General features: G+C 53.9%; 1 protein-coding gene across 1 annotated transcript; it reads right to left on the minus strand.

Moving 5' to 3' along the window:
• On the minus strand, nt 1-25,647 carry HELZ2 (helicase with zinc finger 2). The gene is made up of 20 exons (XM_027697369.1): nt 25,559-25,647; nt 19,557-20,699; nt 19,263-19,446; nt 18,816-18,923; nt 17,718-18,241; nt 16,725-17,357; nt 14,787-15,570; nt 14,284-14,359; nt 9,460-12,967; nt 8,517-8,602; nt 8,026-8,157; nt 7,623-7,790; nt 7,258-7,399; nt 6,676-6,792; nt 6,065-6,257; nt 5,057-5,191; nt 4,601-4,819; nt 4,158-4,314; nt 3,504-3,671; nt 1-3,026 (listed from the first exon to the last, which is right to left on the minus strand). Exons 2-20 carry the CDS (start codon nt 20,555-20,557, stop codon nt 2,905-2,907), a joined length of 8,457 nt encoding a protein of 2,818 aa, XP_027553170.1. The 5' UTR covers nt 20,558-20,699; nt 25,559-25,647; the 3' UTR covers nt 1-2,904.
• Nucleotides 25,648-26,425: the final 778 nt, after the last annotated feature.

The raw sequence follows: 26,425 nt of genomic DNA on the forward strand, positions 1-26,425 counted from the left end.
AAAAAACCCCATCAATTTATTGCAGTAAATTGATTGTCCTACATAGATCTGTCCAAGTCCTCAGAAACAGTCCAGCTGGCCAAGGAGAGGATTCCTGGAACCACATGGCCCATCCCAGGCTGACACCAGGCACATCACTGGCTCCCTGCATAGGTTCCCCTTGTTCAATTTGTGCTCAAGCTCTACCTCATGACAAAGAAATTAAGTTAATCCTGATGGATGAACTGACATTTGTGTCCTGCAACCATGTGCTTTTGGCTGTGACTGTGGAGAACACAGAGCCTGTGACTGGACAGATGCCCTGGGCACCATGCTGCCAGGTGTTCCCACTGGGATTCCCAAAGGTTTGGTATTTTAGGAACATTTGCTTGAATGTAAAATTCTTTCATAAGTTAATTCAAAGCTCTGTGTGCAAATGAAACCAAACCAATTTGGACTTTTTTTCCTCTATTGATTTCTATGATTCTCTCCATGAGCACAAGGACAAAAACATGATATTTAGCTGTCACTACAGTCTATAAAAAGTTTAATTGCACTTTCTACTATCCCTGACTATTCCACGTCCAGCTCTCCAGGAACCTGCTCACAGTGCCAGAAGCACAAGGGTCCAGCCTGGCTGTAACTGCTGCTTGGGTGCATTTTCTAAACACCAGTTATAAAATACATCTTCAGAGGAAATAAAAATATGTATATTGTCTTGCAACACAGAGGTGACCAAGCAAAGCATTTTAGTCAAGGCTTTGCCTCCATGGAGTAGGAATAAACACTTTTTTCCCACTGAGGACAAAGGGAGTTGCTTTATGAGGTCTCTCTCTTGGCCAAACCCCCTCCAAGAGCACAGACTAAGCCACTACACATGGAGTGAGTCTCCTCTCATATGAAATAATGTGTTACATGAAATATGTATGAAATAACCAGCAAAAAACCCAGGGGAGAAACTCTCCACTTACAGGTGATCATGAAAATGAGGCCCACTGGTTCTAAAGGGACCAAGGTGGCTTTGTTAGAATGATGCTGGCCCCATGTTAAAGCAGCAATCCCAAGAATTCCAGCCTCTCTTGCAATTCTCCACATCATCTTGGAGCTAGATGATTGCACTTCAGTAGTCTGCTGAATGATTCCCAGACAATCTTATTTTGGAATTGCAATAATATTTGCAAAACCAGGCTGGTGCAGAATCTTTTAAAGTCCCACCCTGGATTACTTCAAAGAGGAACAATGAATTTTACATTCTAAATTTTACATTCTTACCAGGACCTTTAGAACCAGCAGGATGTACTTCCTGTGGGGTTTTATGCCTCATGGAATCACCAGCCATATGCCTGTTATTATGCTTCAGCAGGACAAGAGCGAGCCTGGGTGGTCTTTGGCATAGAGCTCAAACCCCCCAAAGGCAGATGTGCAGGAAGGTAGTTTAAAACTAGGAAGAGAACAACAAAACTTCTCCATGTGTTCTTTAGCCAAGTCTAACAAAGAGTCACGAGAAGAAACACGGTGTTAAATACAGACTTTTCCTGACACAGTGCTTCCTTATTGCACATTCCTCCACACTGGAAAGAACCACGCTGCACTTCAGCTGCAAACAGGACAAAATTCATCCTCCCACAGCGCTGTGAAACCACAGGGACTCACACCAAGGAAAACTTGTGTCCCAGCACAGTACAGACTTGGCACTACACTGTGTTTGCATCTCATCTCTGTCCCACACGGACACCTAGAGACAGCCAAGCACGTGGTTTGGGGAGAGCCGAGGCAGGCACTTCATACATTCAGAGTTGAAATGAGATAAAAGACACCCTCCCTCAAAACTATCATGCTTCAAAAAGCAGCTCCATGATTCTCAGAGAGCACCACTTCACCGTGATACACTGGGCAAAAGCAGCCTCTCTAGTGAATCACAGCTTCCAGCTCACAGCAGTTTGGCTACAGAAAATAGAAAAATACATTATACACACATATGCCGTGGTACATTTATCAAATTTCCTTCACCGCTCTTAAAATCTCAGGCCATAAGGCTGTGAAACAAATTCACAGAGTTAAAAGTTAATAAATTAGAAGCAGCTTTAAAAAAAAAATATGTGGGGTAGGAAAGAGGGGCTCAACAGGAGATTTCAAATAAATTCTGAACAGTCTAAAACAGGCTGACAAATCCCAGCGTTTCCTGGTAGGAGCAGTCCCCACCTTTCCTTTTTTACCTTTGTGCTGGTGAGGACAACCTCCTTTGTACAAAGAACACGTAAATCTATTTACAAAATCACCTTGGCCTTGGCACTGAAATATTTACATGCTCGGAGAACAACATTTTGGCTGGACAAAGAGTGGTGCATGCATCTCTCTTTGCTTTCTTCCTTCACTTAAAAAATAAAAATAAAAATAAAAATGAGAAGTCTTAAAAATCACCCTGGCCTTGGTTTTAAAATGAGAGGTTTTTTTACTCAGAAGCTTTGGTCCTCCAGGGTAAACAGCATCTTGCTGAGCAGCTCTGCTGTGTGTGGTTGCTTCACCCCGATGAACAGACTGAGTATTTGATCCCCAAAGCGCAACCCCGATGGCTGGACTAAATATTTGGTCCCCAAAAATTGCAGCTGCAGTGGCAGGTAGGATGGGGGGGTTCTGCTGAGCATCTTACAGTTACAAAAACAGTAGTGTTGTCAATAAAGTCACACACCCATCATCCATCTCCAATGCTTTTTGGTTTGCTGTAGCTGAAAGTCCCTGTCCAAGGTTGCACTGATTAAAAACACCCCAAAATGCTGAAGGAGGTGCTGAAGCTCTGAGCTGTCACGGTGCAGGGGAAGCTCCCAGCTCCCCTGCTGCATTTGGCTCCGTGGGTCATTAAATAGCGGAAAGATCTGGTCCTTCCCAAGGCACACATAACGCAGCTCTGGCAGAGAGGGCCCATCCTCATCGGATCGCCGTGGTCTTCCTGACACGGATCTCCTGGGCTGCAGCACAGCAGTTGCGCTGGCGGTAATGCTGGAGCAGTCTCTTCCACAAAGGGTTGCATTCCAGGAGGTACCGGTTCCCTGTGGGCACAGGGATGGGGCCAGCGGGTTAGTGGCCAGAGGAGGCTCGGCTGATACCATCACACAGAAACTTTTGTCTAACATCTCTAGCTAACGGGGCTGGGTCCCTTGCAGGAGCATTTTCAGCTCCCTTCTCCATGCTGTCATGTCTGTGAGCAGCTTCCCTACACACCACAGCCTATGCCTGTGCAATTCAGAGAAAAATAAGCAGCCAGATTTTGTTAAGAGAGAGCTCTAGCATGCAAGGGACAGGAACTATGTGGTCCAAACCAAAGGGTGAGAAAAACTAACTATACGTGCTGCACTCAAGCCATGCATGAGCCCTGCTTTGCCCAGATTGCCCAGTTTCAAAACCATGGACTAAAGAAAGGGCAGAAGAATAAAGCAAGACCATTGGTTGTACTAGTTTGGATCACCACCCCTTTATCCAAGCATCCTGTTCCCCTGCAGGCCTGTGCACCGTCCAAGGAGACCCACCTATGATGCAGAGTCCTTCCTGAGCTCGTGTGATGCCGACATTGACCTGGTTTGGGTCAGTAACAAACCCCAGGTACTTCTTCTGCCAGCTCTTCGTGGGCTTCCTATCAATCTCAGACCGGGGGCAGGAGCGTACAGTCGAGAGGATCACGTATTTCCACTCACTTCCTAGAAAGTGGAATCAAACCAGATTTTTTTACAAGGAAGCTTTTGGTCATCCCTCCACCCCACAGGATACTCATTTCTCTACTGCAGCCCCCCTCTGGGTTTCTCTAGCTTCAGAGACCATCGGACTTCTGGTTGTTGCTCTCCAAAGAGAACATGTTTTGGCAGTTCTCCAACACTCCCATCAGACACAGAATCATAGAATCACAGAATGGTTTGGGTTGGAAAGGACCTTAAAGACCACCTAGTTCTAACCCCCCTGCCATGGGCAGGGGAACCTTCCACCTTCCTGCCTTAAGCAGCCTCACCCTGCCCAAGCACTCCAGAGGCTTCCAAAAGATTTATTATAGTCACAAATCACCCAGAAATCTGATCTTTCATGGTTGAAATGACCCTGGGGTAGGGTTTGCTCGGAGACTGTATTTGTGAGCAGCTCCTGAGGAAGGCGGGAGGAGGCAGACCCGACCCTCCCCTCTCCTGCCCCCTCACCTTGACTCTTCATGATGGTGCAGACAGTCACCCCACGGATGCCCTCCCTCAGGAGGCTCTTGTTGATCTCGGACACCTGGGCGTTGTAGGGGCTCAGGATGGCGATGCTCTCTGGCCGGATGGTGCCATCTAGTGCCAGCTGCTTGGCTATCCTCACCTGGAGAGACCAGCGTCCTGCTCACCTGGGAAAGGGGCCTGAGGGAACGGGACCCCAGCACCCTCTCCATGGGGCAGCGATGGTGCCTGCCTTGGGGTCAGGCTGCCCCAAGCCTGCCTCTGCCCAGGGGTGTCCTGGTGTGCTCCAGACCCAGGAGACACCAGGCAGACACTGCACCCAGCTGATCTTTAACTTTACATCTCTGTCGTCCCTCCACAATCCCGAGTCACCCAGCACATCACCCTCCCCTCCTGCATCCCCAACAATCCCCCAGGACCCTCCTCACCGCCTGTGCCACTTCCTCAGGGTTGGCTTTGGAGTTCTCGTTTCCTTCCTCTGTGGAAATCATGAGGGACTGCTCCTTGCCTTCCACGTGCCCGAAGATGATGGGGCAGCAGCCGTTATCCCTGTGGTGGAGCACGCTGGGTCTCCGATGAAGCTGGGGCCACGTTTTCAGCCGCGTTTCGTAGAACTCCTGGGATGGGAACTCGCAAATGCCATTGTGCTGGCAGAGAAAAGGAGAGAAACCGAGGTGAACAAAACCCAAGGAACTTCTCAGGCCTGCAGCATCTCTTTGGGCAGGCTTCACCCACTGTGACTTTGCGCTGTAGCTGGCCCTGGTATACTCCTAGATGTAATCCCATATCTAGGAAAGGGAAAGCACTAATGGAGAATATCTGATGCTTGAGACAAGCCCACATTTTCTGTGATGGAGAAAAGACAGCCCCCTCGAGGGCCTCACCATGCGATATTGTGTATCCAGCATCCACGCCTGTTCCCGGTAGCGCTCAAAGAGAGACGTCTCCATGCCAAGGCTCTTGCAAACATCATTGTTAACCACCGGCTTCAGCTGCTTGTGATCCCCGAGCAAAACAACCTGGAAGGAAGAGCAGATACCTCAGTTGCGAGGGTGGTGGCACTCATGAAGGAAATCAGATGTTTGTACACAGACATTTGTTGCTACTTATTTATGTTATGGTTACAGCAACCTCAGTCAAAGCCCACAGTGGCCATGACATAAAGATCCTGCCCCAGATAATGTGTTCCCATCTGATGAGAGAAAAACAAAAAATCATAGAATTCTACAATAGCTTGGGTTGGAAGGGACCTTAAAGATCATCTCATTTCAACCCCCCCTGCCATGGGCAGGGACACCTTCCACTAGACCAGGTTGCTCCAAGTCCCATCCAACCTGGGCTTGAACAATTCCAGGGATGGGGCAACCACAGCTTCTCTGGGCAATATGTGCCAGTGCCTCACCACCCTCACAAGGAAGAATTTCTACCTAGTATCTAATCTAACCCTGCCCTCTGTTGGTGTGAAGCCATTCCCCCTTGTCCTGTCCCTCCAGGCCCTTGTCCAAAGTCCCTCTCCAGCTCTCTTGAAGCCCCTTTAGGCACTGGAATGCACTCTAAGGTCTCCCTAGGGCCTTCTCTCCAGGCTGAACAGCTCCAAATCTCTCAGCCTGTCTCCATAGCAGAGCTGCTCCAGCCCTCAGAGCATCTTCAGGCCTCCTCTGGACTTGCTCCATCACGTAGTTAAGTCTACTCAGATCTGCTCTACGCTTCTTGTCATGTTAATACTTTGTACTTGGGCCAGAACAATTTTTTGGTGACAGCAATACCCATCCCATAAAGAAGCACAAACCTTAACACGCGGTAAGACTTGGAAGAGCAGCACGGTAAAGGATGGCAGAGGTTCCAGAGCCCTGAGCCGCTGTTCCAGGGACATGTGTTTGGGAGGGACGTACCTTCTCAGCACGGTGGTGGCCGACCAAGGGGATGAGGGTCTCGGGCTCTGTGGACATGGCACACTCGTCAATGATTATCTGCCTGACATTGAGCTGCTCCAGCAGGTTGGAAGATGAGGCAGAGCACGTGCACAGGATGACATCGTGACAGTGCAGCTGGTACGTGCGACCGTGTGACAGCCACTCTTTGTACCTGGTGGTCGATGCAGAAGACACCGGGTTACACATAAGGGAAACATCTCCAGATTCCTCTTCAGGAACCAGGCAGAGCCTGTACTTTCCCAAATGATTATGGCTCCCTCCCTAGGATAAGCTGGTGTTCCCAGAAGAGGGCTTTGGAGGGACGCTGTAGGAAATGTACTTTGTCCTGAACTCAACAGGGCGGGGGCTTCAGGTGGAAGACTCAAGGGTCACAAAAGCATAATAGGACTTCTGGTCCACATGGACAACAGCACCAGTGCAGAAATGATGCTGAGGCTCTGCATTGTGCCACTAATCTCGAGTTCATCTCTTTTTATCATTATTCTGAACACACAGTTTATTAATCTGTGCTTCAGAGGCGGCACACAGCCAAAGTCAGCCATCTCTCACCAGGGTCTCTTCCTACTCACTTCTGTGTTTCTGCTTCTGTGATCTGGTCTCCATTCCTCATCCGAGTGTCAAAGTGACAGATCTCCTGCCAGAAAGGGCTGGGCGCCCGCCGGATGAGGTGATGCAGGATTATTTCGCTGAGTAAAGAGTCAATATGTAAATATTTTCCCCCAACACAGACCCAAGTGATCTATTCTACAGTAAGCAAACCACACCACCTGTCTATGTGGAGAAACCCCACCAGCTAAAAAAGTCACAACTAGATTGTCCCATCATTGTAGATCCAACAGTTCACACTTGAGGACAGAAAATACAACCACTTCCCTTTAGCAGTTGCAAGCAGGAATGAAGTCAGAGACTTTTAGAGCTGTTCCACAAAGAGATGAACACATCCAGGGACTTTTAAACAACCTGGGTTTCCTGACTAGTGCTATATTAGACTATACACCTTCACTGAAAAAACTAATTACAAATTAATTACAACGCAGGTTAGTAGTGCTGCTCCACAGTGGTGGAGTGAAACTGCATTTGCTCTGGCTTGTTCAGGGCTACTGGTGCAGAAGCCACCTCTCCCCAGCACCCTCATTGCCCTGCCATCCTACCTGAGCTCACGCTTTGGCTTTGTATCCCGCAGGGATTTACGGGAGAGCTGCCGGTTGCTCCCCGGGTACGGGAATTCCATCGCCTCAATGGCCTCCCCATAAACCCTCAGTGGTTTCAGGTTCTTCATCTTCAGCAGCATCTCTGGGGAAGGAGGACAGGTCTGCTCAGACAGCACCAGGCACTGGTGGTGCTCATGGCCTGCCTCTCCCCGCCCCTCACTCCTCATCCCACCCTCACCGGTCCTCGCCCTGCAGCGTGGGGTCTTCTGTAAGGACCATCCCCACTTTCTGCCCCTCCTGCTCACACCACGTGTTCTCCATCCCACCACTACGAGCACTTCAGGGGCTTAAAAAATGATAGTTACCAGCAACAACATCAACAGACTTGTTGGATGGGCCACAGTACAAGATGCACTTTCTCTTTTTGGCCTTTTCTTTTTCCAAGCATGGTGTTTCATCCTTCTCAATGCTCTCCTCGTTCAGTTGATGGAACCAGTAGACAATGTGAGTTCCAACAACGGTCTTCCCTGTGCCTAGAAAAACAAGGAGGATGCTGAGAACATTTCAACAACAACACCCATGCTCTGGATCAGCATCTGCCTCATCAGTCATGAAATAAAATCAAGACTGGAGGGGACTGCCTTGCACAGCTGTGGGTGATGCCAACACACGCTCCCTTCTCCTGGTTCACTGAGGGTCCTGTGGAAAGCAGCAGATCACCTCTCACCTGCCATTCATACCACGTGTTTTCCTGCTGTCCCCCCTTACCTGGCGGGCCTTGGATGAGCGTGAAGGAATCTCTCAGAGCATTCAGGATAGCTTGGTGCTGACTCTGGTTAAGCTTCCTGTGGCTGCCAGGGAGATCAAAGGATCTCTGCTTCAGGATTCTGGATTTTGTCACTGTTACAGCAGAGCCAAGAAAACAAATTTAAAGAAGGTTACTGAGGGCAGCACAGAAGTGATTGAGCAGGAGGATGCAGCAGGTACCGAGCAGTCATGGTCCATTACAAGACCACCTAAAAATAATCCTTGTCCCATGCCAAGATACTCTGCCTGTGAACCTTCTCTGTGAGTCCTGGGGATTACAACCTCAGCAGGGCATCCCAAATTATGTAGCAGCTCCTCTCATCCCCTTGTCAGGGGAACCTCCTGGTGTGGGAGCATCAATCCTACGGCAAGGGCTCACGGAAGCTGCCAGGGCACCTGCCTGGCCAGAAGCAAGTAGCCACAAGGTAAGAAAGATTAATATTTGCACTTACCTTTCTGAGGAGGTTCGTGGCCAAGGGCGATGCTTTTAGCAAGGTCAGAGGCATATTTCAGCCTCCAAAGTGCCTTTTCTTTCCGTCTGACAGACAAGGAAATGTAAGAATGAATGGAATGCAGCACAGAATAGCAAAAGTTGTAATACAGCTTTGCACAGCTGCCTTGTTTATACTTTTTCTCTGCTTTGGTGTTGCATTAACTCCTTCCACAAAGAACTTAAACCACAAATAACTTAGACTTATTCTGCTCCTCTGCTTCTGGGACTATTTCTTAACTGACTGAAGAGCTGAGCCTGCAGAGATGTTGAGAGCAAGGAGCACAACTTCTGTCCTAACTTCATTTTATTATGGTCCACCCCCTCTTCGTGGATTAGCTTCCAATTTTTCCTAAAATTCGTGGCACAAAAGGAAGCACATTCTGCCGTGAGAAAGCTACAACATCGTGGGTGTGTAGCAGCCTGTGCTGTGTACGAGGAAGGGCAAACCAGACATCAGCTCTGATTTAATAAGAGCAGATTTCTTGCTTTGCAGCAACAACAAAGGGGAATGATTTGGAAATCAGGGAGCACTTCTGCTAAACAAACCCCACTCCAGTGCTTCACATATGACATGTATTGCAGCAACTCAGTAACGCAAAAAAAGATGCCCAGGGAAATTTCAGCACCCTATCTGCCCGGTCTCAGGGACAACCAGAAGAGCATGAAACCCTCTGGAGAACAAACCTTAGGAGTGCTGCCACCCCCCTGAAGATCCACAGCCCAGCAGTATGGTCAGTAAGAGCTGAGTAAAGGCAGGTTTTTCAGGGGATCAGCCACAGCAGAGAGCAAAGCCCATGGGGGTGCAGCAGAAGGGTCCCAGGGGAATGCAGCAGAGGGGCCCTGTGGGAAGCCACTGCTCTGCATGGACAGGTTAACCAGAGCACACTGCTAAGCCCACTTACACATCTGGCAGCATCTTTGGTATGAGCTCCACCGTGAACCTGGCAGAGGCCTGTGAGATCTCCACGGGGATGTTCTCCATAGACATATAGTGGATGTAAAAGTTCATTGTCTGCTGACCAGTCCTGTCTGACTTCTTGTCATCGTCAAGCTCCTCAGTGATCCCATGAGCCACCCAGGTGTAGGTATCAGGATCGACCACAAGTTTGTTCTCTGACCTTCCCTTGTCAAGCAAAGTCAGGTTCTGGAGGCCACAGCTAAGGCTTTCCTCATCGCTTTGGAGGCTCCCAAGCTTCAGCCCCCCTAAGCGGATGCACAAGTAACAGTTGAAGAAGTCCACTTCAATGGAGCAATCCTCCAGCCACTTTTTGTTCAGGACGAAGCTCCCTTGCAGCTGCCCTTTGCTTGTCCTTTGCCTTGCCCACTTTATTTTAACATCATGGAGGACAATCGAGTCGTTCTCGGCCACGGCACACGATGCAGACTCCATGGCATTCATTGGCATCCACACCTTGTTGTACTCCGTCGTGTTCTTGTACCTGTCCTTGGACTGCAGCGTGGCGTAGGCAGAGAAGCACTCAATTGGCTTCTCCGTGTGCTGCAGGCAGACATCAAAACCCGGCGTCACACACCACAGCTGCACGAAGGGCACCAGGAAGCCCCGGTGGATGTCGGTGGTGAGCTGGAACTGCAGCGCGTCGCCGGCGCTCAGCTCCAGGGCCAGCTCCATGTAGTGTGAGCACGGGCTTTTCCGCACCCATCCCACGTGCCGCTGGTACAGCTCCTTGCTCTGCTGCAGGAGGGAGGCAGCCCTCTCAAACTGCTCCTTCCTGATGGCTGTAAGCACGTCTTGCCACGTCTGGGTGCGGAAGAGGGTGACACTCTGGTCGCGGAGAGGTCCTTCCCGCAGGCTGTGCTCCTTCATCTCTGCAGAGTACATCCTCCTCTTCCACGTCAGCCTGATGCTGCTCCGCTGCTGGATGAACACGGGCTGCTCTATCAGCTGAAGGGACCTGTAGTTAATTTTCTGTGGATCCGGAAGACTCTCCTTGTTCAGGGGAAACAGGGCTTTAAAAAACCTGCTCATCTCTTCGATATCCACCACAAAGGCAATCTTCTGCAGGACTTGGTCCTTCAGCTGGGTGGCCATCTGCAGGCAGTGGGCTCTCTTCTCATACATCATCGCCTGGGAGTTCTTCCTGTTGAAGTCGTGGCAGAGAAAGTCAATGTCATCCACAGAATAGATGAGGGGCTTCTTGCGGAGCACGGAATGAAGGTGCCGCTGGACCACGACATCCACGTATCGGCGGATGGGAGAGGAAGCCCAGGTGTACGAGTCAACATGCAGGGAGTAATGGCCTGCTTTTGACTGGGCAGTGGAGTTGGAGCGGCAGAAATAGGAGCGGCTGAGCAGCCTCCTGAACTCCAGAGTCACGGGGGCCAGCTTTGGGTGGATGTCATCAGTGACGACGAGGTCTAGCATCTTCTGGAAGTCACGGGCGTTGGCAGCTGACTGCAGGTGCTCCCAGATGGGGGCCAGAAGACTGAACTCCACATTTTTAGGGGTGTCTTGTCCAGGAGGCACCTCTCCCAGATGATGTGAGAGATGGATGGACAAAGGAACGATGTGGATGTACTGGTTTTTCATGTGTGATAGCTGTGTAAGACTTGGCTCACACTGACACCGCAGAGGAGTGACATTTCTGGTCATCTCCTTGTCAGTGAGGAACTCAGCCACGAAACTGTTGAACATGATCATTAACTCCTCTATCATCTGATGGGACCCCCTCTTACCTGGGGAACTTTCCTCATCCAGCCGGTCATAGAAACAGTCCTCCTGCAGCCGAAACTTCCTATGGATCCTGGAGAAGTGATAAGCCACAGCAATGCAGTCCTCCAGGGTATCAAAACGAAGGGTGTTTGCTGCCCCCCTGTAGCAGTCTTTAATGCAGAGCTCTGCCTCTTCATAGGACAGCTGCCTGTCCGAGCGGATCACGGAGATGGTGAAGACTTCCTTTAACATCTGATCAGTGTCCTTTTCTATGGTGACAAACAAGGAGATCACCCGTCGATCTTTCTGCGGCAGGAGGCTGCAGACGTCCTGGCTAATGTGGGGTGGGAACATGCCCAGAGGCTCCCGCTTGGGAGCGTAGTAGGTGATGCCCCGCTTCTTCGCTTCCAGGTCTAAGGCACAGCCTTTGGGAATGATGCCGGCCACGTCTGCAATGTGGATCCCAATCTCATAGTGACGCCCAAGATCCCTGACACTGATAGCGTCGTCCAAATCCCTGGCACCCTGGGGGTCAACAGTGAAGGTTGGGTAACTCCGACAGTCCCTCAGGGGTTCCTTGGTGAGGTTTAGTTTGCTGTTGGAAGTGTATTTGGCTAACTCCCTGTTGACAGCAGCTGGGTATTTATTCTCCAAACCATACTCCAAGGCAAGGATCTTTAAGCCTTCTTCCAAAGTCAATGCTGCGTGCAGGATCTCCGTTACTATTCCCAAAGGGTAGTAAAACCCCTCCCGCCAGGAGATAACCTGGACGCAGAATAACTGGCACCTCCTCGTCTCCTGGTTGATCTTCTCACAGCTGACCACCCTGTACTTCCCATTGACAAGCTTGCGGATGGGAACGACATTGGGTTTCTCCTTCAGCCCTGGGACAAATATTTTGGTGACAGTGGGATCGATGGGTATCATCACCCGGGGATCAAACTCGTCCATCATGCAGATGAAGCTCCGTTCTCTCTCAGCGCGCTTTAGGATGCCCACGACCTTCCCCTGCGGGCGGTGGCTGCTGCTGTCGGCCGTGCTGCTCTGCAGGATTTCCACCAGCACCTCGTCCCCAGTGAAGGCCGTCCCGCAGTGAACTCTGCCCTTGATCTGAATGTTCATGGCAGGGGAGTCGTTGAGGGTGAAGGCAGAAGCTCTGTCGAATCCCTCTTTGATCAGCTCGCATCTCTTGTACATATTGGGGTGCATATGCAGATACTGCTGCATCATCTGAGAAGAGAAGCTGGTGTATTCCCGCTTGTCTGCCCACAGGTTTGAAGCCTCAGACTTCACATTCAGCAGCCCTTCTTCGGACACTGTCACCAGCATGTTCTTGCTCTCATCTAAGAGCTCCTGGAGGATGGGATCATCGGGATTCATGCTCTCATCTTCAGAGCTGGAGGAATCTGTGTCGCTGTCCTCCTCATTCCTCTCTGGGCTTCTGCTCCAGCTCTCCTTGTCACACGCAGCCTGTTTGATTTGGGCCATTGTCAGGTTCTCCGGGAAGATGCTCCCCTTGTCGATGCACTGCTGGATGAAGCGCTTCCACACCTTGCTGCACTGGCCATGGGAGCACAAGGCCACGGCATCCCCCACTGCCACCACCAGCGACTGAGCCCGGGTCATGATGGTGTTGAGCACTCTGGCCTCGTTGAAGAACTCGAGGTGGTGCGAGGCTGAGATGCGCAGGCTCTCGCTGGTGTGGACCGTGCTGATGATGATGACCCGAAACTCCCGCCCTGCACCGGAGGGGACAAGGGAGAAGTCACTCACAGGAATCCAGCGGGGAAGACCCTGCCTGGCTGTCACCCATCTATGCTGTGTCACGTGGCCACGGACTGATGTAACCCCGCTTGGCTGAAACACAGGAGTCACCTGATGTGAGTAAAGTAGTTCTTGGGGATGGTGAGATCCTCTGGGCATGAGCCAGGACGGACACCACAAGGCACCGCCACCCACACACCAGGGAGGGAAGGGCAGTGTGGAGACGGGACAAGGGCACTGGGGCAGTGCAGCCGTGCATGCCCATGGAGTAGCCCTGTGTGCCCAGTGCCACTGGCAGCCCCGCCAGCTGCTCCTTGCAAACACAGGTGAGGTTTGCTGTGAATCCCAAAGTCCCTGAGGGACTGAGGGTCTTGCAGGAACAAGAGCAGTGACCATTCACAAGGACACCTCTCCCCTCGAGAAGAGCTCTGCTGATCACACAAAAAATAACAACCAAAAAGAGGCACCCTGGTGATGTCAGAGTTGGGAAGAGACTGCAAAAAAAAGGGTGTGGAGACCAGAAACACCCCCCAGGGTCAGTTATTCTCACCACGAGGAGTCTCAGCTGCACATTAAAAAAAAAAGATAATAATAATAATAAAAACATAGATGAGTCATAAACTAAGTCCTTGAGGACAAAACCAGCCCTATCCCTCCCTCGTCATCCAGAGCAGTAGATTCTTCCTCTAGTGAGTTGCTCTGTAATTGGTACCCACAGGCCATCCTGGTTTCAATTCCCTTCTATCACTTGCCTCCCCCACTGGTACTCAGGGCTTCACATGATTCACACATGCCCAAGTCTCTGGGATGGCACTTACAGAATTTTCACCCTCCTACAAAGCAAAATCCACATATTTGAAATGAGTTGACAGTTGGGTGCAGATTTAGTTCAGTGTGAAATCTTATTCACTAAGGAAAAGATGAAATCGAAGAATTGCCAACCAGAAGGGGATGGAAATCAGCCAAAGGATTTCCAGACACTCCATCCTAATCAGTGTTACGTGGGTTGTGGCAGTGGCAAAGACATGGGGAGGGCAGGGGAGCTCTGCCTGGCAGCACCTCCCAGAGAGGTATTTTTCCACTGTAACAGGAAATATTTTGCATTTTAGCAGGGAGGAAAATGTAAATATGTTGAAAACTCCTCTGCTAACACCCTACTGCCTCTTCCCCCAGCCTGTTACACAGTGGCTGTAGTTGCTATGGACTCTCCTGTTCATCAACATGACTGCAAAAGTTGTCCATGACTAGCACGCAGAAGACCCCAAAACACAGCCAAGCACAAGACACACACCTGGCAAGTTTTCGTAGTTTTCCACCACCACATCTTGTAGCTGCTTTTTCCTCAGCTCTTGTCTTGTTGCAGAAACCTGATAAGAAAGAAAGAGGCACAACTGAACTCAGCTCGGAAACACCTCCCATCCAGCACCAAGGTCCCTCACCCTGCCCGGCTGCAGGTTCCTCAAGTTACTTGACAGCAGCCACACGTCCTGGGCTGACTTCAGCCAGGGCTCCCACTGCCCTGTCGTTAACCTGCCTAGAAGATGCTGAAAGCAGTGTTCAACTAAGCCATCCCACCATGAGGCATCTCTGCTCTGACCACCCAGGACACTCTGCCTAAATGGACATTGCCTCAAAAATACCACTGATGGCATGTGAGACCCCAGATTCCCTATTTTCACTAGCACAAGAGACAGGTTTATCATAAATAGATTAAAAAGCATTTATTAGGGAATGTTTAGTCATCAGTGCAGGTGTAGCCCCCTCAGGTGGGGAACACAGGTTTCTAGCACACACCTGCATTCCATGGGAGACCACACAGATCTTCTTCAGATCCCGGACACCCCACTCATCTGGCCACCTCTGATAGATCTCCTTCACTTTCTCAATCACTTGTATTATCTCGGAGGCGTTGTGCCAAGAAATCATGGAGATATCCCTTTCAGCCACACCAGACACGTGGCAGAACACGAGCGGGTAGATTTTGGGATGGGGCGGGATGTTCCCACTGGCTTGGATAGCATTGCCATTGCCAATGTAGAAGTGCTTGGAGACAAACTCAATGATGCCTGCAGTGGAACGGTAATTCTCGTTGAAGATGATCCTGCTCTTCGTGGCCACTTCATGCCTCTCCCTCTGGTAGAACTGAAAGAGCCGGTTCAGGAGGGTGTGATCAGCAGATTGCCCACTCCCAACACAGAACAGCTTGGGGGTTATCTGCATGTGGTCCCCGGCGAGGACAATCCGGGTCTCAAAGGTAGCGAAGGAGAGCGGAACCAAAGCTTCACACTCCAGCATCTGTGCAGCCTCGTCGATCATGATGTGGGTGAAGTAGCCCGGGGGAACCTTCAAGTTCTTGGATAACATGGAGGTGGTAATAATGATGTGGTGCTTGTCGATCTCCTGCTGCGTGGGGTGCCGGAAGGAGCGCTGGTCTGGCGACAGGCAGCAGTACATCTGGGTGGTGGGGTCTGTCAGGTTGACGGGCCGGTCGGTGGATATAATCCTCAGGGGAACAGCCCACGGGTGCCCGTTGATCACGTAGTTGTGGAAATACTCCCGGATGTAGATGTCAGCAGCACTGGAGGGGAACAGAGGGGAAAAGCATCGAGGATTTGTAGGTGCTGGTCCTAAATTCTGTGACTGCCCCCCCAAAGTGCTCTCAGATCATTCCCCACCACGCACCCAAACTCTCCCCCTGCTCTGGTGACACCACGCTTCTCACAGCAGACATTCACGACCACACAAACAAGCCAGTGTTGGTGTAGCCACCAATTCCCAGCCTCTTTTGAGAGTATGGCTTAAAATAGGAGTTGATACTCAAGACTAGGGCATCTCTCAACACCCACATGGAAAAATGTGATGTGCCCAACAAAACCTGTGGCCCTGCAGCTGCCCAGGGCCAAGTGACACAGAGCTCTCCTCTGACAGCATCCCCATCCCTGGGCGAGACAAGATCTGCCGGAGAAGTTTCCGTGCAAGCAACCAGCCTGGAACAGGCTAAGATTAGCAGTCACCATCTATTATGCATTAAAAACTGAGGCAGTAGCAGCCTGCAGGATCGGATGTGGACACTTTTCAGTGTAACTGCTCTAATTTTAACAGTCTTGGCCTGGTTTCTCTGAAGGCAGATTCAATGGTATTCAGACCAGATCTGCGTTTCCTCTCCCCCAAACTCTCCTTGGAAAAGTCAGTAATTTGGCACGTGCGCAAAGCAAAATAGTCTTCAAGGACAACTAGAGCACAATATTATCCCAGCAAAGTCAGGCAATGGCTTCCTACTTGTTGCAGTACACAGTAAAGGCTGGAAAGAACTGTCTCTCCAGCCCCATTCCCATTTTATAATGAGGCAGGAATATGTTAAGTGTTCAAGACCAGGTTGGATGGGGCTTGGAGCAACATGGTCTAGTGGAAGGTGTCCCTGCCCATGGCAGGGGGTTTGGAACAAGATGAGCTGTTTGGTCCCTTCCAAACAAAACCATTCTAGGATTCTATGACTCTATGTTGCTGCTTCCACAAAGACTTCCACCCATGCCTGGCTTCCTCCTAGCAGGAACTGCTAGAGCAGTTTAAGACATATTCAGTAAAAACTAATTTATTTAAGCAAACAATTGAAGTGCACACTGAGAAAAGGGCAGCTCAGCTCTGGCTCATACACTCAGGCTCCCGCTCAATCCCTCAAGGAGAGCAATGGACCAGACTGCCCACAACTCTGGTTGCCTCTTCCCTGCTAACCTGTTGGTGTGAGTGCAGATCAGCACCCGTGTGTTGGGCTGCCTGAGGATCTCCAAGGTGGCCATGGCCAAGGTGAATGTCTTCCCTGTACCGAAAGGCCCATAGATGAGCAGAGGTGGGACCTGCCGGCTTGTGGTCTTCTGGCCTGTGATGAAGGAGATGGCTTGTTTCTGCTTGCTATTCCCTCTCTGTGGTGACCCAAGAGAGTAGGGGATGGTGCAACTGGCAACATCTGGCAGGACCAACTTCTCATCCAACAGGCGGTCCACAGCCTGGTGCCACTGCCGGAACAGTAGCTGGTCGATTTGGAACTGGATCTCCACCTTGTGGGAGGTGTTTGGCTTGAAGTTCAGCTCCAAGCAGCATCTGTTTGGTATCTGTAGCCAGATGGTCTTCTCCGTGGTGGCTTTGTGCTCCACAATAACTTCATAAACCCGGTTGTCTATAGGTGGGTCAGGTGCCAGGAAAGCGGTGGGCACGGACCTGCTCAGCAGGTACCCCTCGTCCGTGTCTGGTGAGAGGTTGTACGGGGTAGGCACTTCAGCAAACAGCTCCCCAGAGACAGCAAACTTCATCCCCATGGAGAGGCTCTGCAGCATGGGGGTCAGGGAGATGAGGACCCGCAGGTTGAGTCTGAAAGGAGGAGACACCCGAATGAAGAGCAGAGAACAGACCCAGCAGTTCATGAGCCCTCCCGAGTGAAAGGGGGATTGCTACCCACACCCAGAGAGGGTCTGCCAGCCCCCCGAGCACAGAGGGACAGAAAGCATGCTTCTCACTAATCCACAGCCACAGGATGAGACCCAGCTCTTCCCCTCCTATCACCACCCAGCAAGCCATCCTTCTTGACAGGTTCCCAATTTTCTGAGAAAGCACCCCAGGACCCAACCCAGAAGGGACAGAGACCTCAGGAGCAGGAAGGCCCCAAGGGTCAACCATGGGCTCATGGTCTTCATCAAGGAGGAACCATCTGGATCCACACCTGGCACTTACTTGGCAATCAGAGCCTGCTCGGCTTCCTCCTCACGGAAGAGGAAGCTGTGCATCCTGTCCCGATAGTTGAGCCGGGTGATGGGAACCACTGCACCACCCTCACTTTGGTAATCCAGCGCAAGAGCAGGAGGTTTGTACTTCGCCAGCAGAGCCATGTCTTCGGCAGTCCTTGGCACGCTGGGAACGATGATCCGGTTACCTCTATCCCATCGCTCAAAGTTGACGGGCCGGCTGCTCTCCCTGCTGCTGGGGACGTGCTGGGGGGTCTCCCTCCGGCCCACCTTCACCTTGATCTTCTGCATGAGGACGGGGCGTTTGCCGAAGTCGAAGACCACCCACTGCTCGAAGACCCCCAGCGTGCAGCAGTCCATGCTGACCTCCACCAGTGCCGTGTGGGGCGAGGAGGACACGATGGCCACGTGCTCCCCCCGGAGGTACTGGAGGTCCTGCGAAAGGCCATTCCCCGAGAAGTAGAATTTGACTCCAGGTTCCCGCTTCAGCAGGGCCACGTGCTGCAGAGACATCTGCCATTGAGGAAAAGACAGGGATACAGTGAGGGCAGCCCACGGGAAGAGCCCAGCATCTGGTGAGGTGCTCCAGCAGCACTTCCTAGAGAAATGCCATGTCAGACCCACCATAGCTTATTCCTCATGCAATCCCACAGCAATTATTTTAAGGTCTCAGAGAACCTCAGGTTTCAGTTTAATATCAATGGAGCCAGCATGCTGTAAATGGGAAATCTCCTGCATTGGAGAGGACAGGCTCCTGCCCACAACACTCACAAAATCCTAGGCAGAAAAGCAGCTGAATGTGATGATACATGGGAGGTGTTAAGAGGAGCCAAGTCTACCCCAGCTCCACTGCAGAAGATGGGAGGCACAGTGGCTGCACCCCTCACACACAGCCCCAGTGCAGGCACCACCTGAGCTGCTCCTGAATACCCAACACATGGCCTCACTTGGACATCCTTCTCCCCCTTGCAGAAATAATAATTAAAAAAGCCCCAACCAAAGAAAACCTTTCAAAGGACAAGGACTGCACCCAGCAGCAGGCACTGTCAGCAGCGAACAGCCTCCCCCTGCACAGGGCTGGGCTTACCTGAGCGTGGACCTTGAACCTCCACTGGTATTTCATCCTCCTGTCCTCCAGCTGCACTTGCAGAGGCTGCTCACACACAACTCTGGCACCCTCGACATGCTCAGACATCTGTGGGAGGCATGAGAGGGACTGAAGGCAGTGTCCCAGAGACACACTGCAGAGCCCTCCACGAGGCTTTACACTATATCCTCCCAAGAGGGACTAACAGTACATCCTCACCCACCGCTGCTCCATGTCCCAATGGGAAGCGGAAGGACCTATGGCACAGCTCGGGTACCCCGAGCAGGCTCTCAGGTTGCTGTCTCAAAAGGAGTGAAGGAAGGGGGATGGCACATCCCTTTCTGCATCCCCATTAGGAAGGTGAGTGGTGGGTTCCATTCCCAAGCTCTCACACCAGAAGATTCCTGCACTGGACCAACGCGCTCCCACCCTGTGCCCGCCACTCACAATTAACACCTCGTTGGAGCACGTCCGATACTCGGCAATGAGCCGGTCCTGGTAGGACAAGAGCCCGTCCTTCAGGGCTTGCTTCTTTTTCTTCACGGCAACCTTCACCCTCTGGATCCACTCCTGCAGCTCCTCTTTGGAATGAGCCTTGGTGCAGCTATTCCCCATTTCACACACCTCCGCTCTGTCAGGAGAGAGGTGTCCCAGGTGCCACCCATGCCTGGTGGCAGGGGGGTCCTCAGGGAGCCGGCAGCTGCCTGCTGCCCCTGCCCTCTTCCCCGGTGGTCACCTTACCTGCTGCACAGCGAGAACTTGGTCAGCCCGAGCGGCGGCGCACGGTGCACCCACTGCACGGAGCCGTCGGCCGAGAGCATCTGCACGTGCTCGACGGAGGAGCAGTGGTTCTCGAAGCTCTCCTGCGAGCTGAAGGTCACCAGGCAGATCCGGCAGTAGAAGTGCACCGGCGTGGGTGCCTCTGGCTTGCCATTGGTGCTGCAGGTGCCCACGGGCGGCAGCAGGTCAGAGCGCAGCAAGCCCTCCTCCCTCTCAGCCTTCCAGACGGCCATCTCCACGTCGCTGTGGGCGAACTGGCAGCGGTGCAGGCCGTGCCTGCAGGGCTGGCCCCGGGAGACGAACCGGCAGTAGCTGAGGGTCGAGATGAACTCGGGGCAGGGCCGGATGGCCGTGTACTGCTGCTTCTTCCGGCTGTCCAGCACCACGTGCACCAGGAGCGGGTCCCAGGCGCGGTGGGACTCGCAGAGCCGCCTGTGGCCACCCACCGAGATGCGCTGGGGGCAACCGAAAAAGCAACGCCTGCAGATCTCCTGGAAGTGCCCCCCGAACTCGCTGGTGATCTCACTGGCAGCACTGGCAGTGGGGTGGGGGGCAGCGCGGGGGTGACCACCCAGCTGTGCCTGCAGCACTGCCGCCTTCAGCCAGCGGTGCTCCAGCTGGTGTTCCCTCTCAAAGTTCCAGACCATGGCCTCCTCCACGCTCCAGGCAAAGGTGCACTGGTTCTTGTGCCTGCTGCAGCCCAGCCCCATCACGTAGTACCTGCAGACGGCGTAGCGCGCCGGGTTGGGGAAGCCGGGCCGCCGGGACACCTTCCTCCAGGCCGTGCTCCGGTGGCTGCGGCAGCGGGCCAGCAGGATCTCGTACATGCACTTGTGCTCCACCTCCCGCGGGTGGTAGGTGATCTCATTCTCCTTCACGCTGCACTTGGAGCAGACCAGGAGCAGCTCCAGATGCTTCTGGAGGCTGCCCAGCGGCACCCCTGGGCCATTGGCTGTCGGCATCTTTGGTGGTGGCTTGAGCGGAGCAAAATGAATGTCGGGAAGGTCCTACCAGGCGATGCCAGGGAGAGGAGGTGCCATGGAGTGAGTGGATGTGTCCTAGCTCACTACGTACCTGCCAGCCATTGGTACGAGCTCATGAAGCCTGACAAAGGAACAAGGAACAAGCAACTTAGCAGGAAACATCAGACAGTTCCTGGCTGGGTGCACACAGAGGCACCAGCACAGACAGGAACCCTGCCCAGACACCTTCACACTCGGCACCCCAGCACCTGGAGTCTGCTCCCACCCACTCACCCAGCTCTGTTCCCCCACCACCCCGGGTCCCAGGGGACTGTGTCCCACAGGGATGGCGCTGCTGAGTGGTGCTGGCTCCCAGCAGGACTCAGCCTGGTCCCATGTGCCACAGCCCATAGACCATCAGCATTTACCACCCAACAAGGCAAATCAGTGGAGGCTGCCCCAGAGGGCCCAGCACAGCCCCCACAGTGGCCACAGAGCTCCCCTCAGACCACAGCCACATTATCCGACTTCCTCTTCCTGCTGCCGGTGCCTCCCCCACCTCGGTTCCCTCCTGCCAACTTTCTCTTTCTTTTTCCTGCTCTCTGCTCTGGGCTGGCTGGGCAGCCCCACAACAAGTGGGAGGAACCCAGCTCCAGCTCCTCAGCCCATCTGCCCCCGTGACACAAAAGATTCATTGGAATTAACTAAGGAAGGAACCACCCCCTTTGCTCCTGGGATGCAGCACCTAAGGCCAGGAGATGGGCATGCAGGAACAGGGACCTGCCAGCATCTCTCCAGCTGGCAGCTCAGTAAACATCCGGCTGGGAGAGCTCAGCCCTGGCGGTGAGGAAAGCAACTCACGGCTCACTGCCCTCTCCGGCCACCAGCTCCGGCATTTGCCATCAGTTTCCTGGGTAACCAGAGGCCAGGAACATCCCTGAGAATGATGCTGCAGGGTTTGGTGGCTGAGCCACGTGGTCAGGGTGAAGGAAACATGCCCAGGCACATCCGTGGGCAGGGTGTGCTGCCAAGCAAAGCCACCAGCCTCATGCCGAGGGCTCCTGACCAGCAGCCACCATGGACTGGCTCTCCAGTGATACTGGGGGATGAGACAGATTTGCAGCTGAGGTCCAGTGGACAATGGAGGAGGACGGCAAACCTTGCATTGCTTCTGCAGAAATACTTTTCACTTTTAGTTAAGAATCCTTTTCCTTCCTCTGGGATTAAACGGGTGCTGGGGGAGGCAGGCAGGGCGTGCTGAAGCTGCCGCTCCAGCTGGAGCTCCAGGCGGCAAACACCAAGCTGGAAGTGGCTGGAGCATCACCCACCCTCCCAGCTCACCCTCCAAGAGGTCCTCACCTCCCATCCCAGTGTCACAGCACCCACCCGCTGCCGAGCCAGGAAGGAATCACCTAATCCTACTTCTCTGTGTGTATCAGGTCGGACACGTGCTCAGTGGATAAACACCAGCCCAGTTTATCTCTCAAGGCCTGGCAGCGAGCCTGGCACTGGGCAGAGCTGCAGGTTTCTGATTTGGAAAGCCGTGGGATTCCGTGGTGGACTCCCACGGCAGCGCTGGCTTGATTTGGGTCACTGTGCCACAGCATCAGCTCTGCACCCAGAGCTAAATCATCCCGACTCATCTCTGTGCCTTCACTTCCAAACCTTTACTTGCAGCACTCAGTGCAGGCTGGCAGTGAAAAAGAGCAGCCCTGACCCAGAATGGGCTGGGGCCAGCAGAAAGCCAGGATATCCCATCCTCTGCCTGTAACAAGGTCACGGCCATTGGACTAAAACTGTTTCTGCAGCCCAGGGGTGGGGAGCTCTTTCTTTGCTCTGGTTCTATCACAAAAAAAAGAAAGGTTGGAGCCACAGCAGAGGTTCTGGTGCTGCCTGATTGCTGACTGATGCAGAGAAAATGCTTTCCACTGAAATGAAATAATTTAGGAAACAATAAAAATATAGGAGAGCACCTATAAAGGCGGGACAGGGCATGGGACACTGTGTCTCCTGCCCAAGGGCATCAATGGATGCTCTGCTGATCCCCAGCAAGGCAGCAAAGGCAACACAGCACTGGCAGGGGCTGCAGACCCCCTGGAGATGCTTGGAGGCTGCTCCAGTCAAATTGTTCCAGTATCATGAGCTCCTGAAAAACCCACAGACACTGGGAACCCAGGCAGTGGTTTGGGGAGACATGATTTGCTCCGAGCATGGCTCTGCAGGACCCCGTGCTGGGCTGCAGGAGGGAAAATCCCTGCACCTGCTCCCTCCTGTGCCAGCCTGGAGAGACCGTTTGCTAAGAGGGAGCATTCCCACTCGGCTTTCCCCAGGAATTGAGTGATGAGCTGAAGCTAACTGGGACCCCAGGGCAGAGGCAGAGACCCCTGCGGCTGCAGGCTCAGCTTGTCCCGGGAATTTGGCTTGGGCAGGAGGGACATGGGGGGAGATGGTGGCAGCAAGGGGTTGGTGGGGTCAGGCTGTTCCCAAACCTCCACACTGGGAATGCCCGGAGCAGGACCCAGGTCACACTCAGCCTCCAAGAGCCTTTCAGCTCCTTTGAAGCTGGCGGGGGCAGCGCATTCCCAGTGGAATCAGAGCTGACATCTGCAGCTTCGGGAACAGCTTGGCATCCCTCCGACAACAGTTTCACCTTCCTTCCTGTGGAAAACTCCTCCTTCGGACCAGCCCTCTGGGAAATGCACTCACGCTCAGGGTTTGCGCAACATCTGTGCAACATTGAAACTGGTGAAAACTCCAAAATACCTCAGTTACACACACAGTAGAGGATGAAACCTGATCGGTGGCACACGGCTCCGTGGAGAGAGAGCCGAGCTTCCTGGTCCCAGCACGTCCACAGCCACAGAGCCCATGGGAGACACGGTCCCGCAGCACCGACAAACCCAGTTAAAAGCTTAAGAACTGCCCATAAAAATCTTGCAGGACAGTCAGGCTGCTACTGGAATTCATGCCCGGGCAGGGCATCCCAGCTGTGAAAAACTAAGAGGGAATATTCCACCTTTAAAGGGGTCAATTGCCTTGCTGTTTATTTTTTTAAGAAAGCGTTTGACTTTGAGCAAACTGCCAGAACATGCTCTGGGTCTGGAGGTGGGAGGGAAGCGGAAGGGGAAGTGCAAACCCCGCTCAAAGTCTCTGCACAGCACCAGCACTGCCCGCAAATTAAAGCATTTTTTCTCTCTACAGTCTTATACCAGGAAGAGAAAAAAAAAAAAGGAGAAAAGAAAAAAGCTAGGGGAACTTTTGCAATCCAGGTTGGGGTGGAGGAAAGACTAAGGTACGAGGAAGCTCAGGGAGGTGTGCTGTAAGACAGCTGTCCCACTGAGAATAAAACTGATGTCAACTGGTGTCTCGGGGCAAAATCCAAATGCCCCAACAAAGGCAGGAGCTGATGGGGAGCAGTATTTACCAGCCAGCCACAGACCATGGTTGACAAGCTGACTTTTGGACATTTTAAGGAAAACAACCTTCTTTAAACCGGTCCTGAAAAGCCCAGACCAGTGTTTAAAGCCACTCACATCCCGCTGATGACAACTCACCCTGGCAGACGGAGAGGCTGGTTTATTGTACCCCCAGGTCATGGAGGTTCATGGTCCCATCAGGGTGAGTATCTGCCTCTCTCCCAGTCGCACGGACCCTCCCCGGGCACCGACACAGCCCCACTGCCAGCACAGGTCCAGCCTTGCCACAAAGCAAACCAAACCACACCACCGCTGACAGCATTTCCTCCGCACTCAGGAAGACGCTTTGGGTCAGGGCCGGGCCACGCTGTGTCCGAGCATCGTCCCCGGCAGGCGCCTCGCGGGGCAGCGCTGAGACCAGAGATAATCACATTTCTCCAGTAATGGCGAGTGGAAGCAGGGCCGTGGCAGAGAAATGCTCATCGTGTCCCTGCGATCTGACGCTCCGCACCCATCCCATCCCACCAGGAGGAAGGCGGTTCTTCCCCAGAATCAGCACTGGGTTAATTATTGACAGGATATTAGGCAACGCGTTAGGCTGGAGTAAGCCAAATGCCCCTCGATCAGAGCGAGCGACGTAGATCAGAGTGCTGGGACAGCCCTCTGTGGGGATGGGGACAGGGGACCGCGTGCCTTGAGGGGCTGCAGCCCCGCATCCCGGTTATCAGACCCGGCTGAGCACTGGGGAGTTTTTCCTCAACTACAAGCATTCAGAGCAGCAGTGCGAGACCGTCCCAGCATCCCCAGCAGCCCACGGGTGATTGGTGCAGCCGGGCTGGCCGGGAGGGTTTGGCAACGGTGGAAAAGGAGCTGCCTGGCGGATGCTGCCCGGTGCCACCCCATTGCCCACAGTCCTCCTCCTGGCTGCACCGAAACCGCACCCCGCCGGTATCTCCCTCCAGTGCAAAAACAGCCTCCAAAGTTCTCGGGGCACCCCCTTTCCCAGCCTTTTTCAACCAGACTGTTCACTCCACATCCCATCCAAGAACCAGCACCGTCCCGCCTGCCTGGCTGCTGTGGTGACAGCCGCGACACCGCTGCTCGAGTGAGTGTGCAGGCACGGACCCTTCAGTTTGTGCAGAGCCCCCAGATACCGGCACCCCGAGATGCTGCATTTGCTTTATCCAACTGTAAGAAGTTCACGCGGAGCTCCCAGATGCTCCGAGCTCAGAGGCGGCAGCAGAGGGGGGAGCTTTCGGCGTTCGCCCACCGGAGGCGGCACTGTGCACCCCTGGGGTTCTCCCCATCCTCGATCCAGAGCTTTGCACCCCAAGATCTGCACCCTGGACATGACCCTCCTCTCCCCATGGCGCGCCAGCCCGGGCAGGGACGCTGCGAGCCGAGGCGGGGGCTGAGCGGGATGCGCACCCCGCACGCCCTGCAGCATCCCGCACGCCCTGCAGCACCCCACGGCTCGCTGCGGGGCTGCCGGGGGCACCCTCGGTCCTGCTGCCCCCCAGGGCGCTCCGCAGACCCCCCATCCCCGGAGCTCCCCCACGCTCGAAGCCTCCCCCGCCGCTCTCACCGCCGCCGCCGTCGCCGCCGCCGCCGCCGCCGGGGTGGGGGGCTCGGGGGGACCCGGGGACTCGTCGCCGCCGGCAGTTTCGTTTCTGGGGCCTCCCCGCATTCAAACCGGGGCCGGACTTCGCGGAAATTGCATCACGGCGGCCCCGCCCCGCCCCGCCCGCCGGCACCGCGGGGAGCAGGAGCCGGCACCGGCACCGGGCGGGGGGAACCCGCACCGGCACCGGGGGGAGCAGGAGCCGGCACCGGGACTGGAGGGAGCCGCCACCGGGACCGCCACCGGGCGGGGGGAGCCGGCACCGGACAAGAGGGACCGGCAGCGGGACGGGGGGAGCCGGCACCGGGCACCAGGGGGAAGGGGCACCAGAGGGGAGTGGGCACCGGCACTGAGGGAAGCAGGAGCCGGTACCGGCACCGGCGGGATAGCATCACCCGCATCCCGCAGCGAACAGGACGCGCGTTCCTGGGGGTACCAGCCTCCCAGCCCCGTCCCGCTCCACTCGCTCATCTCCACGCATCGGGGGCTGAATCTCACACGGGTCATGACCTCCCCTCTCTACCCCCAGCGTGAAGGGGCCGCTCCCGGAGCCGCTGCTCACCCGCGGAGGGTCGGGGATCCCCGCGCTCAGCCTCGGTCCAGCGCAGGTTGCAGCGGCACCGGCGAGTTATGAGCGAATATCGATCGGCAACCCCAGTGCCCAGCCCGGCCCTCCCGGCAGCCTTTTAATGGTGCTCGGGGGGGAGGGCGGTGGGGGCAGAGCGCTGCCTTCCTTTCTGTTCATCACTTTCGTTTTCTGTTCGCTTCCCCGCCCGGCGCGGTGCACATGCTGCAGAGATCAGCCTCGAGCCAAAAACAAACCCAATCCCC

This window comes from Neopelma chrysocephalum, unplaced genomic scaffold (assembly GCF_003984885.1).
Source record: "Neopelma chrysocephalum unplaced genomic scaffold, ASM398488v2 Primary Assembly neopelma1_119, whole genome shotgun sequence".
Classification (NCBI taxonomy): domain Eukaryota; kingdom Metazoa; phylum Chordata; class Aves; order Passeriformes; family Pipridae; genus Neopelma; species Neopelma chrysocephalum.

Coding starts and splice junctions, on each gene's coding strand:
- HELZ2 (XM_027697369.1), bottom strand. CDS start 20,557: ATGCCGACAGCCAATGGCCCAGGGGTGCCGCTGGGCAGCCTCCAGAAG. Junction 17,358..17,717: donor GAGCAGGCTCTGATTGCCAA/GTAAGTGCCAGG, acceptor TCCTCCTTTCAG/ACTCAACCTGCGGGTCCTCA. Junction 3,672..4,157: donor CACCATCATGAAGAGTCAAG/GTGAGGGGGCAG, acceptor TCCACTTTCTAG/GAAGTGAGTGGAAATACGTG.